Genomic DNA, 16,748 nt, shown 5'->3' on the forward strand with positions numbered 1-16,748 from the left:
TTCTGTCAGTGTTTTATATTATATAATTGCTTCATTAAAGGCGCTCTGTGTAGCATTTTAAAGCACTTTACATGAAATAATCACTATTTTATTGGTCATATGCAACCCGATTTGATCTTCCTTGTCTCTCTCAGCTGCCTAAACAAGCCTGACAATTTGTCGAAGTTGTTCAATGCTGCTGGACCGTGGATTTCTTTGTAAAGGACTCTGGTGGGACTTTCCGTGACAGTCCAAGGACGAGACTTTATGAACAAGCGCCTCATCCAAGAGCCTCTCTCTGCTCCACTAACAGAGCGCAACAGAAGCTAACGCCATTATAGAAGTGGAGTCAGCTGACACAAAAGTTCCATAGAGCCCCTTTAATGCACTAAAAGGTCCAAAATGCTGAGGATGAACTTTTGTTTAGTTGTTTAGGTTTTTGAAAAGAATAGCTAAACGTATTGAGAAGTATGATGGTGTTGAGGTGAATTTGATGAGGACTGATACTGGCCCAGTTTTCTTGTCCTGTGGCCAGCAGCCTGTTAGCTTAGCATAGCACGGAGACTGGAAACTGTGGGAAACAGCTGGTTTGGCTCACAAACTTAATTAACAAGTTGCAAGTTGTACACTGTGAGTTTGTGGTTTGTTTCTGTACACGTGATTGCTACTGCATGTCTGTCCATCCTGTGGAGAGGGATCCCTCCTCTGTGGCTCTTCCTGAGGTTTCTTCCATTCCCTCTTTTATTCCCCGTGTTAATTTTTTTTTTTCCCTCAACATGGCAAGTTTCTCCCCACTCGACTCGAGGGTCTAAGGACAGAGGATGTCGTTCACTGTCCACATTTCAAAGCCCATTGAGGCGATGTGATTGTGATTTTGGGCTGTATAAATAAAAGTGATTTGATTTGAATTGAATGAATTCATCTGTGTGTGTAGAGGGACGATGTGCAACATTGAACATAAATGTTCCTATTTGACCATGCACTGTACCAGAGTTAGCTTGGAGCTAATTGACATCTGCAGTCCCTTTGGCAGGCCATAATTAAAACTTCACACAGTTGCAGGATATCACTAAACTTTGCAGATTGCCTCAGAGTTCAGTAGCAGATTTTATAGATTTTTTTTTTTTTTTTATCTTAACTTTTACTCAAGAATGAGTTTTGGAGGCTTGTTACTGTTGCGCTCTGAGGCAACAGAAGTGCACCAACATGAAGTTAACAGACGACAACCAGGGCAACACATAAAACTCCTCAGGGCCCCTTTAATGTTGTATTCTACTGCTTTAGATTTAGGGCACATTTCAGCTATTTTTATACTCTGTCAGGTGGTTTAAATTAAAGCAAAGAATCATGAATCGTGTTAGAGCTGTAGCTGTCCTCTGAGATCCACATGTCAAAAACATTTCATGAGTTCCGAAAAGTTCTCTAGATCTATCTATCTATCTATCTATCTATCTATCTATCTATCTATCTATCTATCTATCTAGCCCTCTGATATACTTAATGTAGAACTTGTGAAATTAAGTTACATGGAAACTGAAATACATACAGTCAGTGTTTTGGGGTAATCATTTGTTTGTGTGCATAGGAACTTAATCCTTCATGCCCTCATTGGAAAGTGCATTGACATAAAGGGTGTGAACACTGGTACTCTGAGGAGTATCTATGTCTGTCCTAGAAATATAGTGGAGTACACAGAGTGATACTTCGCTCTCTGAGATAGTAGAGTAGCAGTAAATTAAAGTAAAAGCACTTCGTTACATCCACCACTCATTCTGGATGAGTGTACAAGTGGAAACTATGAAAAGAGGAGCACACGCTGGACTGAGCAGGGAAGTCTTCCTGCTTTTTCACTGAGTCGAGGAGTAGTTGCGCCTCTCGGTGAAAAAAAAAAAAAAAAAAGCCACTTCCTAAGTAGCAGCAGTGAGTCGTGCGCTCCTGGAAACTTGTGCAACAGACTGCTGACTTCAGGAGGCATCTCTGGCTGTCTGTGTCCGTCTGTCCGTCTGTCTGTCTGCTGCCGGGCTGCTCTCAGGAATGCAGCGGGACGTGTGAGGAAGCTGCTCCTGCTCGAGTCGGACAGATCTTTTCCAGTGTCCAGCCATTGTGAGGGGCTGCGGTGAGGAGAGAATGCTGACCAGGCTGCTTCTCCAACAAGTCACTCCAAACTTCTCATCAGCGACCTGCGAGGATTATTAAAGGACTGAGAGCCTCGCGGCGACCTCCTCCTCCTCCTCCTCTTCCTCCTCCTCTTCTTCTTCTTCATCATCACCATGGTCAGTAATCGATCCACCGCCAGTCGCTCAGGAGAGGGGGGAAAAAAAGTTCTTGAATAGGAAAGACAACAGAAGTAAATGCAGGGTTAGTCAGTGTGGACTGAGTGGAGTTGTCTGGACCGATGAACAGACGACAGTGTGAGGAGCTGCGGTGTCAGCATGTGTGTTGTTGTGATGTCAGAGGATGTTTTCCTAACTTTCCTGTCACCTCTCGCAGGGCTGCAGCAAGGTGACGTGGGGGGTGGTCGGGGCGGCTGTCGTCATCACGTTAATAACGATCCCCGCGGTGTACTTCTCCAACAGTAAGTGTGTGTGTATGTGTGTGTTGGTGTGTGTCTGTGTGCGTGTGTCACTGCTTCCTGTTCGCCATGGACATAATCAAAAACACCTTGTGGCACCACCTGGGGAAAAAAAAACAAAAAAAAAAACATATCATGTTTTGTGAACAGATTTTACGCACATGATTGATTCATTTAAGACTATTTTTTTTAGTTCTTTCGTTTCTGTCCGCAGCTTTAGTTCTTTAGATCGATTCATGGACAAACTTGTGAATGAACAATGACAGTGTGATTCAAAGTAGGATGTCAAGTTACGCCTGCGTCTGTCTTCGTTAATATCAGGCAGCAGGAAGTTGCAATAATAGCGCCCCCGCGTGACGCACAGCTGGATGAGGTTTATACACATATATATGAATATACTGTATGTGTATGTACATATATATTTCATTTTTTTTTTTATTTATACAGGCAACAAGTTCTGGTGCAGGGTGAATACAAACAATAATAATAATAATGATAATGGCAGCATCCATAAGAATAATAACAACAATTATACATTTCACTCACTTCACTTACAGTATATTCATACATACACTGAAGGCGATGGCTGCTATGCAAGGTGTCAACCAGCACATCAGGAGCAGTTTGGGGTTCAGTATCTTGCCCAAAGACATGCAGACCAGGGTAGTCGAACCAGCGACCTTCTAATAACGATACACTAGCTGTACCCCTGAGCCACAGCCACCCAACCATAATTACAATCATAATAATAATAATAACAGCAGCAATAATAACAATACTAATAAGAATAATATTGATAACAACAACAATAACCATAATAATAACATAATAATCAGGATAATAATATTGAAATGACTTCTCCAATGTTTCAGAGTCTGGGGGGGCCAAGCGGCCGTACACATTTGAAGATTACTTCAATGACACCATTAGGTGGAAATCCTTCAATGTGTACTGGATATCAGGTATCACCCGTCACTCAGATCACCTTCTTTGACACATGACTCTCGGTGTCATGTGCAAATCTCTCACAAGCATCTTTATTGTCCTTTGCATCTGCAGACAAGGAGTATCTGCATAAAGACAGAGACGGGAATCTCTTCCTCTACAACGCTGAAATAAAAGAGCAGTCTCTATATCTGAGCAATTCAACCTTTGTAATATGCTTTATTTATTTTCACAGTTTTTAACAATGAATATGATTTTGTAAGTGCTGAATAATAACTGACATACTATAATTGTTTTTCATTGTAGGCTCAAGTGGATGCCTCAGGTTACTTGTTGTCAGGTGATTATAAATACATCGCTTTTGAGAGCAATTACACAAAGGTGAGAAACTCCCTCTCAGTGCTTGTTTCCACGGTAGTTACAGACAAGTGTCACCTTAAAGGGCCACTAGGTTGTCGTGGAGGAGAAATTCAAACTCTGAATTTTAATATTCACAATATTAACGAGGAAAAATACAAGCTCAGAAATATTTAGTTTGTCCATAACTGAGTAAACAAGCTGTTCTCAGAGTCCCCAGAGCACTGTTTGAAGCTAGAGAGGTGGCAGGGTCCGCTATGTATAATTAAAGTAAAACAGCATGAAACTGTCTCGTCCTTTAAGGTCAGTTTGTTTATTAAATTTATTCAGTCATGAAAACAAAGAGAGTTTTTTATTTAGTTTAGAACTATACAGTGCACATTAAAGTTTGAGTGTAGAAGACTTGATAACAAAAGTCTAACACGTTTTTGTGTTTGCAATCCAACAGAAATGGAGACATTCGTACACGGCCTCTTACTCCATCTACGACAGGGAGAGCTCGTAAGTCTTCTGTTGAGACAGAATCGCTCACAAACTGCTGGAAATCATCCGTAATCATGTGAACTAACAGGCAGCCATGTACTCGGTATCACCTCAACCTATTTTCATGTTTCTATCCAGGAAATTTGTGATGCCTGTGACTCTTCCCACCACTGTGCAATACTTTGCCTGGGCCCCAACGGGAAACAAATATGTAAGTTTGGACCACATTATCACAAGGCCTTGTCTTCACATTCAGTTGGAGTGAACAATGTTACAGCTGCTGCAACATCACCAGCTTTGAAACAAGCTGCCATTTTCCCAAATAAATAAGAGGTCCCACAAGACTTGTGTAGAAACTGTATTTGATAGCATTGATGGAATGTAACTGATTACATCTACTTAAGTACGGCACTTCAGTGCACTTTTGTGCTTTAAGTGTTTTCATTTTCTGCTACTTTTTTTAATTAGACTCCTCTATGTCTTGGAGGAAGATATTGTACTTTTTACTCTATACATGGAATTGATAACTTTGTTTTGCAGATTGCTTCAGAGTTAAAGTAGCAGTAATCAGACAAATGCCGAATAATCACATATTCATCCAGGCTGATAATTGGTTGACCCAAGAATACATGTGTAATAAGTTTACTCTCTTTACTTTCACTACTTATGTACATTTCTTGCAAGTAAGTTTGTAATTAAAGTCATCAAAACCAGTCGACCGCGTTTTGTTTTTCAGGCTTACATCACAGACTACAACATTTTCATCAAATCCGATGTCAATGCTGAAACTGTACAAGTGACCCACAACGGGAAAAAGAACGAGATCCAAAATGGAGTCCCTGACTGGGTATATGAGGGTACGTAACACTCACTTTTTTTTTTCCAGACGTGTGAATCTACGCATACATCTCCTCATGGAAGATGGTTACAGTTTTTTTGTTTTTTTTCTCCAACAATTTCAGAGGAAGTGTTTGCGTCAAACGGGGCGATATGGTGGTCATCGACTGGAAAGTACTTGGCCTACGTAGAGTTTAATGATACAGACGTTCACAAAGTGGAGTTTTCCTGGTTCGGATCTGAGCAGTATCCTGAGACAGTGATTTTTCCGTACCCAAAGGTGGGACGCTTATTCTGCACTGGTAGTATTAATTCCTCACACTCTCGCGATGCTTTATCATTATCACTAATTCTACATGTTCTGTGTATTTGGATCAGGCTGGATCTCCCCTCACCAAGGTCAAGCTGTTTGTTGTCGATACCACCAATCCATCCCGTCGTACTCAGGTGGTCGCCCCTGCTTCTGTCGCTTCTGGGTCTGTATATTCTTCAGTTCGTCATTACAGCATCGCTCAAATAATCAAAACCGAGGCAAATACAGCATCCCCATGTTCTGTCTGACGTGAAAACCTTGTCACTTTCTGTTGCCTCTTGCTCAGTGATCACATTTTGTGCTCAGTGACCTGGCCCACAGACGAGCGCGTCGCTGTGCAGTGGCTCACAAGGAAACAGAATTACGTGGTCGTACAGATCTATGACTTCGATGGAAGCAACTGGAGAGAAAAACAGGTATCTGTCACCTCTCCGCTTCCAGTTTGATCGTCTACAGAATCACGTATGTACTGACTTTGTGTTAATAAACGTCTCCACTCTCTGTAGAAATTTGAGCAAACAAGCAAGACAGGCTGGGTCGGCCATGTAAGTTCCTTTAATGTCACCACAGTAGATTATTAATCAGCAATTAATGGTTCGGTTTGGTGTCTGATTATGAAATACCACCCTTCTCCAGTACGTGCCACTACCTATATTCTTCGCCAAAGACAATCTCAGCTTCTACAAAGTGATGAGTGACACTAAGGGATACAAACACATTCATTATGTGAAAGATGTAAGTCTTTTTTAATTACATCTATGGAAAAAATACAACCCTACGGCCAGAATTAATGTCGGCAAGACACGTTTCTGCAAACCACTGACCATTTCTTCAAATTGCACCCCAAATGATGCTCCCATCAACATTTATTATCTTGGTGTGTTCAGACGTATAAACACATTACAGAGTTCACTGTACATATTTATTATAATTATATGGTATAGTATTGAATGTTTTTCTTATATCTCTGTAGTCACAGTCAGGCAGTCAGGGTCAGGTGACCCTTTTGCACAGGTGCTTGTAAGGTGCGTCTCTGCACTTGTGTCATGCCTGAGGAAAGGCTTTTTATTAGGAATTTTTATGTCAAAATTTGTGTAAATCTGTGGCATGAAGTCATATTTAGAGTCTTTACATGACAACGCATGGTGATGAATGTTGAGCAAACCCCCCTGATTGACAGAAACATAGATGTGGTAAATTTTACAGCCCATTTCTTTGTAGAGGGGGGAAAATTGGAAATAAAACTTGTCAGAAATCGGGAGAAATACAGGAGAATTGTTGGAAAATTGGGAAAATCCTGAGGGCTGGCAGGCACGATGTAATGTAAATGTCACATGATGCGTATGACGTGTACAAATTTGTATGTGTGGTTTGCAGAAAAAGTGACATGCCAACACCTTTTCTTGGTGACCGGACAGAAAACATGCTGCTCATTAGCTTTCATCATGTGATTGGTGTGGAGTGTTGTATTCACTGAAGGCTTTCTGTTCAGGGCAAAGCAACACCTATTACCTCTGGGAAGTGGGAAGTCATCTACATCTCCAAATTGACAAAAGATGCCATGTGAGTGAAGATACCCCACCCTGCTGGGAAAACTGCACAAGCCTTTAAGAATAGTAGAAAGAAAAAAAATTACATGTAAATCTGATCTCGACCGTCTTCTCGACAGATACTATGTGAGTAATGAGTACCAAGGAATACCCGTGAAGAGAAATCTTTACAAGTAAGGACATCTTCTTATTGCTCCAATGGCTAAAGTTCTTTTTTTCCTTTTATTTCATGACCTGACATGAGCTGAAAGATGACCTGATCTGCCCCTTGTTGTTGTTCCTCAGGGTCATGATTGGAAGCAGCCCCTCCGCCCCTCAGTGCCTCACCTGCAGCCTGAATGAGGACAGGTGTCAGTACAACTCGGCTTACTTCAGCTCTGACGCCTCTTACTACCGAGTGGACTGCTACGGTCAGTTACCCACACGCATTTTCATCTTAAGCATCAAGTCAAGTGTGCTGGGAGCATCTGTGAACAATGATCTGAGCTAAAACAGTCACTGATAAAGTTGACTTGACATACGATGAACTATTTGTGTCTTTTCTATTTTTGTTTCTCCCAGGACCTGGTCTGCCCCTCTACAAACTCATCGACAACCGGGGACCAGGTGTAGGTCTGTATACTTTGAAATTGACCAGATTTAACGTGATTACCAAACTATTTATTACAAATGTATGTATTATTTTATAACAAAACACCATTAGAATCTCTGCTTCTATTTCTGATATCTTGCTGTTGTTATTGTTCATATTTTCACACATTAAAATGCTCATAAAGTGTGATAAATCTGTTAAAAAGGCACTTTCGAAAAACCACACTTTCTGTTTCCTTGTCATGGTGTCACGTAGCCAAGGCTAGCTGAATATTTAACATTTTGAGTTGCAGATTCTGCCTTTACATCCGGTCATTTTCATGCATTTGTTGCCAGCACATATACAGTTCTGTGTAGACTGACTTGAACAAGCAGAGAGAGAACATAAATAGGCTATGAAAATAAGCCTTGGTACTTAAAGGTTAACAGCTTTAAACATGAAAGCAAAAAATATTTCCAGTAATTGCCAGCGTGACAGTAGTTGTTCTATTATCTTTTTTCAGACCTTGGCGTTCTTGAAGATAACAAGGATCTGGAAAACATCCTGTCCGAATTCCAAATGCCAACAATGAAGTATGGCACACTAAAGATTGCAGGATTTGGTGAGATGATACATGTTTAAAGACCCCCTACAGAGTACATGTTTTTGTCCACATGGAATTTTTTTTTGGAAAGTTTAACTACTTGATACAAGATGTGTCCTACTTCAGTGTATAATCTTTTCTCATGGTTTGTGCCCTGGGAAGTTTTCCACCACACACTTTTGCACAGTTGTGTATTGGACCACACCTGGCTTCCAAAAGATTTGTGATGTCACAAATCACACATGTTGAACTGAGATTGAAGATGGACACAGAGCAACTTCCCCCCTCAGCAGATGTATGTGAAGACAGGAGCAGGACTTTAAATGTAGATATATTTTTGTATATATTTTTTGCCTCATGTAAGAGGCTTAAAAAGGACACGCCGTTTGAAAAAGTGAAGAATATTTATCCGATTTTGATGGATAAGTATATTTGCATTTTACTTACATTTGAAATGTCATTGTGTAAATATTCCAATTTCTTCTGCCAACAGATCTTTGGTACCAAATGATGTTACCACCAAACTTCAAGAAGTCTAAAAAATATCCTCTTCTTATCGACGTGTGAGTAAACAGCCCTCCTCGGCTCTCAGCCCCAATTTAATCCAGTGAACGTTCATTCGCACGCTTCACTGTGTTGTCGCTGACGCCGTTGCTGACCTGTGCAGGTACGGGGGCCCCTGCAGTCAGCGGGTGGACTATCGCTTCAAGCTCAACTGGGGCACGTACCTGTCCAGCTCACATGGGATCATCATCGCCAGCTTCGATGGAAGGGGAAGCGGTTACCAAGGCGATGCAATATTGCACGCAATCTACAAGCGCCTTGGGACGTTTGAAGTGGAGGATCAGATGACGGCTGTGAGGTATAGTGTGTCTGAATGGTCAATCACCTCTGTAATTTCACATTGACCCAGTGTGGATAAAAATGGAATTAGTTAAGTGTCTGATTTAGTGGATATCCAAACATGTTCCTATGTTTTTTTTTTTTCAGGCTAATGAATGATTTCTGTGTTGCAGGAAATTCATTGACATGGGCTTTATCGACAAAGACCGGATAGCGATTTGGGGCTGGGTAAGTTTTGTTTTTCTCGCAAACCTTTACTTTGGTGTTTTTGCTTCAATCTCTGAATTCAATCTCTTCTGATCTTCAGTCATATGGCGGTTATGTCACCTCGATGGCCTTGGGTGCTGGAACTGGACTCTTCAAGTGTGGAATAGCAGTGGCCCCTGTTGCCAAGTGGGAATATTATGGTTGGTTATAGTTCCTCTCATTCAAACCGATGAGTTACATCACAGTGGGTTTACACTTGGTTTGGTCAGGTGTGATATGGCAGTAGTGGCTTGAGTGGGCTCGCGATAGACATTGACCTAGACTTGAGCCTTACTATCGAGAAATGCCATATAATGTTTAACATATTTTTTTGTACATACGTATTAAACATCAAATATATTTTATAAATATACAAATTCTAAAATAATCTGTGGTCCAGGGCATGTGAGCGGAGCGTGCAAAATATAGTCGGAGCGCAGAGCGGATTTTAATCCAAAGGCCCGAGCGATGGTTCCGTTTCACTCCAGCTCTGTTTCGATACCGTTCTCCACGAGTCTAGGGCATGCACAAGTCCACGCAGACTCACGTGTGCCTTCAAGGGTTAGCCTGCATCAGAGGTCATTCCTTGAGAGACGGAGTGTGCAAAATATTTCGAAAAGCAAGCAGACAGGTCATATAGGTGCAACATCAGGAATTGATCCCTCTTTTAAATCTGAGCGAGCGTGGAGCAATTTCACCAGAGCTGAATGAAATTTTAGGTGAGCGGAGAGCGGGCTTTGAGCGGAGCTGTCTGGCATAATTTTGAGCGATGGAGTGATGGAGCGAAGGAGCGAACACCCACATAAGCGGGGAGTGGAAATTCTCACCGCTCAGCTCCACTCACATGCTCTGCTGTGGTCTATTAATTTTTAAATCTACATCGTTAGCTATAGTTTTTGTATATGACTAACTAAAGTAGTGAGAATAATCATAACTTTGTAGTATTTAAGTGATTTTGTTTGTTTACCAAATATGAAAATGTGCAAAAAAGTCTGCCTAGACACTAACAAATCCATTTAATCCAGTCCTTGGAATGGCTAATGTAGTTGCCAGCCTCAAACAGATATGAGGAGCTGGCTTATTAGACTTTTCATGGCTTCCTCTGTAGGTAAGACTGTACACAGCTTTTTTTTTTTTACACATGGATCTGTCCTCCCCAAGACCTGAAAACAGAGTTTGTGTAAAATCAGTGGAGTTACCTTTTAGGGATTAAAAATTCTGTTTAAAGGTCCAATATGTGAGAATTTTAGTTGGAAAAAAATATCAATGAAAGGTGAAGATATTACAGTTTTAGCATTATGATGTTTATGTATTGTGTTGCATAGAAACTATACCTACTGTCGCTATCCAAAGCTCCTGTGCTGACAGCAACAGCAATACTCCCACAATGCTCCAAGCTATCAGTCTGGACCACTAGCTGCACAGCTAACTGAGCTAACAAGCTAACTCTAGCTACATCTATAGCAGTTATTCTGGTGCTATGCTGCCCCCTGTTTGTTTGTACTATGAATTCGACATGCATAGTACATAGGACACCTTTATATATGGTCCACTTTCTGAAAATGTTTCTTATTTTTGATTTCACAGTTTGTTTAGTACGGACTGTTCTATTGCGGATTTAAATTTTTAGTGTTCTTTTGCAGATGCGGTGTACACTGAACGCTACATGGGCACTCCCACAGACAACTCAGACTCCTACAAAGTAAATATCATATATATATCACAATGTCACCTCCATCACAACCAGCTTTTCAAACTGCTACAGTTCAGTAAATCTTATGAATTACAACAGGTTTGAATGTTTTTAAAGATTATCTTCTATTGAACAGAATTCCTCAGTGATGGCCAGAGCGAAGAACTTCAAAACAGTCAGCTATCTTTTGGTCCACGGCACAGCAGACGGTACGTTCAGTCACTTCATCTGGATAGTTTTCGGTTTTTAAACATGTGGTAGCCGACAGTGAGCCAGGTAACCCTGTAAAGCTTTGGACAAACTGATTCTGTTTGCCTTGATGGAAACTTGAGCTTTGATGTTCGGTCACGTAGCGAACGCACTTTTTTTTCCTGTAGACAATGTCCATTTCCAGCAGGCAGCACAGATCTCCAAAGCTCTGGTGGATGAGCAGGTGGACTTTGAGGCAATGGTAAATATTGGCTGAGGGAAGTGGGACTAATACTGGCCTTGATGGTGTTGATTTAATGAACATTTCAAATGGAAAAAAAAAAAAAAAAAAAAAAGCCTGCCATGTATTTAATGCACTTTATAGAATTCAAAATGTGTATAATTTGATACTGTGACATTGAATTCTGAGTCCATGGTTTAATCAGTTTTTTTGCTGTTAATTTCAGTGGTACACTGACAAGGACCACGGTCTCAGGGGATCAGCCATGCGTCACAACTACGCCCTCATGAGTCACTTCCTGCAGAAATGCCTCCTAAATCCCAAATAGATGTGAAGAATGTGACAGCATTTATAGGGAACATTGCCAAATTTGTTGTTGTTTTTTCAATTTTTTTTATATATTTTATCTCACTGATCTGATCTAGTATCAGGTTAAAAACTGTACATTTGTTTTTTTATGTGCAATGGATGTTTGATCGCTCGTACAAATTAGCACTTGTATTTTTATGTGGAATTATGGAAACATTTGTCAAAATATGTGACATTTATAACTTACTAAAAAGCCATTGCATGCATTTATGGTTAAACGCCTTTTTTATATGTGAATATGATGACATACAATAGATGAATTGCACTGCACTGAACTGGAGTGTTGATTATGATTTGTGTCGCAGTCATGTTCCGATGAAAGCGGAATAAACATTGTTTGAATTTATACCAGTTTCCTTATTTATGAAATATATCACATATGTTGTCCAAATGATTTTTGCACATAACTGTACAGTATCAGAATAGACTACTTGACTTGGATAAACATCCAGCATGTTTTATTATGGTGATACAACATTATAAACTCACCTCAGGAGCGAGTATAGAGAATACTGGGCTACACTTTTTAATGACCATCATTCATAAATGGTAATTTAATGTTTACACAAACTTTATGTGGCTTTTTAACAAAATAACAGCCTCTAAATCGTGTTGATGGTTCAGTGTCTAATAACAGGTTGAACGGTGGCTCTGTCTTAGCTATCATTTGTTTCTGCACTGTGTAACTTCAGTGAGACGGTCGCATCACAGCCTTACACTTGTTTGCTTAAACATACACCTCTTAACACATAACATTGTTATGATGTAATATATTTAGTTTGCAGTCAGCAACTACATTACATCTGACAAACTGTTACACACCTTGGATTTGTTGTCGCACTCAGAGCCCGTGGTGGGGTGCCAATTTCTACATAATTTTGCTTTAATTAACTTTTGTTTATGGTTAAAGTTCACTATTAAAGTACAATGAAGTGGGACATTGGGGTAACAATGCAATTAAAAATGTTGTTAGAAGTTTTATTGATTTTAGGTGTTTTACATGTTACAATTTCTGTACGATTCTGTACGCACTTATTAAGAAGTTTTTTTTTTTATCTCAATGGCACTTTCTCATTAAAATAAAAAGTATGTAAAAAAAAAAAAACAGAAATGCTTCGTAATCTATTTATTGAGCAATCGTAAAGGTTTATAAAAATCTCCAGCTTTCTAATGACCATCCAAATAATATTTAAAGATGAACTATACCATATTTATTAGCCATTTAGAAATTATTACTTACAAACAAAATCTCAATAAAAGATTGCTTTATGACATCATTTTATTGTTTTTTAACAGCGAAATAAACTAAAGTTGAAGCTATAAATTTACCATTTATCAATGATGGTTATTATTAAGTGTTACCACATAATTCACATGACTGACACGTGCTCATATGAGCACATACTGGTGCAGGTATTTATTTGTCAGGTCAGAGACGAGGTCATGTTTGATCGCGACACCTAAAGTGGCAGCTTTTACCACTCAGGTAATGCTGTTATATTGTTTTTCAAACAGAGTCAAATGCATTCAGCGGACTGAGACGGAAGCTGACTAATGGGTTGAGAGTAACAGAGGATATGCTGCTGTCTCTGTGACGGGGGGGTAGTCACCTGAGAGAAGGCTCCTCAGCTCCACTATATAAGACGGAGCACGGGTAGAGGGGACCATGAAACAGCTTCAGAAGCCAAGAGAGAAGCGAGCAACGCGCTTTACAGTCCCTCCTCTCCGAAGCCCGACAGAAAGGAGCACAGGTGAGAAGCCTTGGACTCTCTCCCAGGATGTCCTACCTAAGATGCTGCACACACTCATATTCTCACTGTGTCTTTTCTTTCTCTTTTTCAGAAGCTCAAACAATGAAAAGCGCTCACTCTTTGGCTGGACTCCTGCTCCTCATCATCATCCAAAGCAGCTGGCAGGTGCCCGACCAGGACACAGACCGAAACTCCATGTACGTATCTTACTACGTTCAAGGGCTGAAGTCTTTTGAAGCAAACAAACAGGTTTCAACATAATTGAATGGCTCAGGTATTTCAATTTTGCCTCCGAGTGCTCCAGCAGAAAAGCAAAACCTTTCATTTTTGTAAAATGTGATTTATCAAGTTTCATTTATTTTCTGCATTCTAAAAGGTAGACAGGCAAAGAATTCTTGAAAGTTACTTGACATTAGGGGAAAAGGATCTTTGCTGTATAGTCTATATTCATGTCACTTGAAAGCCTGAATAAGAAAACCTGTTGGATGAAGTAGCTTTATGTTGTGTAGCAAGGATGTTATGTGAGAGGGCGTTATTATGTTTAATGTACATATTTCCTCATAGTCTTATTTTTATACATTTAAACACTTTCGTTTGTAATTCATTTAGTTATAATTTGGTCTCTCCTGCTGCCTGTTAGTAACTGTAGTAATTGCAACGCTCAATTTACAAAAGTGTCGAATGGCGCAATGTGGTCAGAGTCTTTTGAGCAATTCAAATTTTACAAGCCAGGTTTGCAACAGCGATGACATCAAAATAAAACCGCACATGAGAGATGACAGACCGTGAAGTGTATAAGATGTGATTTATGGATGAGAGTGATGACCCTACAACAGAGTGTGTCACTTTAAGATCATTTTCTTTTATTTCTGTTTGCCTTACCGGTAGTTTTTTTCGTTCTTTATAGCCATTTCCTGTATATACCCTCGATTTTTCCTCAATGTTTGCATTGTACTGCACCTTGCAACTCATATTTTGAAAGGTGCTCTATCAAAAAAAAAAAAAAGCTTAACTTACTTTACTTTCTGACCTTAACCATAATTATCTCCCCTGTTTCTAGGCTACTGGCTGAAAACTCCATGTTGACGGAACCCATTGAGCTTCCAAACATGAAGAGACACTCAGAGGGAACATTTTCCAACGACTACAGTAAATACCTGGAGACAAGAAGAGCGCAAGACTTCGTCCAGTGGCTGAAGAACTCAAAAAGGAACGGGTGAGTGTGCCCTTTGCTTACGTTATCTCCTCAAGTCAAACCTAGACTACGAATCAGATTAAACATAGTCAAGTTTTCCTACTTTAGTGTGCTGTATGCCTCTGGTACTGGATCAGAACCATTTCTTTGGCTTTCAATCAGCTCGAGCTTATCTCAAAATCAAGTTCTATCGAATGATACGATTCTAACTCTTACCTCGCCTTTTGCAACACACCTGCATATTGAAAAATTGTGACTGAACATGCGTCTGCTTCCACAGGAGCCTATTCAGACGCCACGCAGACGGCACCTACACCAGCGACGTGAGCTCCTACCTGCAGGATGAAGCAGCCAAGGAGTTCGTGTCCTGGCTGAAGACCGGCCGAGGCAGAAGAGACTGAACTCATCAGCTCCCCGAATAATGCAAACAGTTCACACTGACTCTGTGCTATTCTATGTTTCACAATCTGTGCTAGCCTCTTTTTCCGCGTCATGCTGTTGAATTCTCTGTCGGCCCCTTCAGCGGTTTGGAGGGAAATGTTGTCGAAATGCTAAATCTCACCGTCTGTTTGAAAAAATGTGTCTTAATCATAAAGCGCTTTGTGAATTTTTACCAAGCTTTCACGTCACGATTCCATTTTTTCCCCACATTTTCATACTCACGTAAAATTTGTAAGAGTGCGTTACAATCACATTACTGATCTCTGTAGATGGTATCATTTTTCTTAATATTCAGACAAGAGTCCATATTTAGTTTTCAATAAAGAAATGTGTACAATCTATGAGTTACCTCTTTAAAACATTTAATGCATGCGGAAACATACATCTAATGAGGATCACTCTGGCAAAGATTAACGTCCGAGGGTAAACATAAATCTATTATATAGATAATATTTTACTCACAGGATCCACCTGTTAATGTCCACCAAGAACTGAATTTGTTTTTTTTGGCCTGAGTTGTAAGGTGACAGGAAATGGGATGGACACATATTTTCTCATACATCTATATGAGGGTGATGTTTCAGTCACACGGTCCACCTGTTAATGTCCACCAAGAAAATGTTTTTGCCTTTACTTGACAGAAAAGCTGAAGAGTGACGGGAAATGGGATGGGGGATGCTGTGTCTTCCTAACAGCGAGGACCTCTGTACATGGGGGTGTACACTTCACCAGTTGAGGTACTGGGGCACTCCAACCAAGAGTAGAATTTAAAAAACATGGTAGTATTAATGGATGACAGTATTTTCAAGGAACACATTTTACACAGTCAACTGGTAAATTACCATTTTAAGGTGCATCCAGTATGATTGTTAAAATTAGTGTAAATTCGTCACCATGAAACCACAGTTTTTCCTGCCACGCTCTCCTACTCCCAGTGTTCACGGAGGCTGAACGGAAATCAATAAACACGTCACTCCGGGGAGAAATGCACCGTGGGATCTCTACCAGGTAACAGGATGATGTGTGTCACTTGTCAGCTGTTCGCCGGAGAGGGATTTCTCAGTGTCGCTTCTGACAGCTACGCCAAGGAGGGTTATGCTAAATGAAAGAACATGAAATCTTGTCAATCAACTCAAACTGGTTAGGAACAATGTCTGGGTCGACACCCTCCAGCTCCTCCTGGCACAGAGACAAAACAGTAATTCACATGAGCCAGCAGCTTGACATGCTTTGGGATGTGCCACTTCTCCGAGCTGTCATCTGCAGCACATCAAACCATCTGTTGATTGCAGGAACCTCTGCCCACTTCAGTCTATTTGTAGGCCAAATCTCGGGGGACTTATAAATTGGACATTTGTGCTTGGCAGCATTGATAAATGGTGTTTCCATCATGTCATCGCATTGGCGAGCCTGTGAGAATATGATGAAAGAATGTGTGGCAATGTTCAATATCTTTTAGTATTGCGGTATAATAAGAGAACAAAACAGTGGTTACCTAATGCATCTTGTATCTTACAAGGTTGCTGAGTTTTGGAGATTTTGATTGGATGCTAGCTTGCAAGCTATCCA

General features: G+C 40.4%; 2 protein-coding genes across 2 annotated transcripts; both read left to right on the forward strand.

Moving 5' to 3' along the window:
• The first annotated feature begins 1,861 nt into the window (after window positions 1-1,861).
• LOC119025246 (fibroblast activation protein, alpha) lies at window positions 1,862-12,138 on the forward strand. The gene is made up of 26 exons (XM_037108630.1): window positions 1,862-2,252; window positions 2,470-2,554; window positions 3,424-3,513; window positions 3,611-3,705; window positions 3,803-3,877; window positions 4,302-4,354; window positions 4,475-4,547; window positions 5,073-5,193; window positions 5,299-5,453; window positions 5,552-5,649; window positions 5,773-5,902; window positions 5,993-6,031; window positions 6,123-6,221; window positions 6,979-7,049; window positions 7,156-7,209; window positions 7,322-7,446; window positions 7,598-7,648; window positions 8,131-8,229; window positions 8,705-8,774; window positions 8,879-9,073; window positions 9,228-9,282; window positions 9,362-9,461; window positions 10,944-11,002; window positions 11,130-11,202; window positions 11,371-11,444; window positions 11,650-12,138. Exons 1-26 carry the CDS (start codon window positions 2,250-2,252, stop codon window positions 11,749-11,751), a joined length of 2,244 nt encoding a protein of 747 aa, XP_036964525.1. The 5' UTR covers window positions 1,862-2,249; the 3' UTR covers window positions 11,752-12,138.
• Window positions 12,139-13,176: 1,038 nt separating this feature from the next.
• On the forward strand, window positions 13,177-15,438 carry gcgb (glucagon b). Its single transcript, XM_037110316.1, has 4 exons — window positions 13,177-13,543; window positions 13,635-13,740; window positions 14,604-14,759; window positions 15,019-15,438. Exons 1-4 carry the CDS (start codon window positions 13,459-13,461, stop codon window positions 15,137-15,139), a joined length of 468 nt encoding a protein of 155 aa, XP_036966211.1. The 5' UTR covers window positions 13,177-13,458; the 3' UTR covers window positions 15,140-15,438.
• The last annotated feature ends 1,310 nt before the right edge of the window (window positions 15,439-16,748 follow it).

The sequence above is a fragment of the Acanthopagrus latus genome, chromosome 9, assembly GCF_904848185.1.
Source record: "Acanthopagrus latus isolate v.2019 chromosome 9, fAcaLat1.1, whole genome shotgun sequence".
Classification (NCBI taxonomy): Eukaryota; Metazoa; Chordata; class Actinopteri; order Spariformes; family Sparidae; genus Acanthopagrus; species Acanthopagrus latus.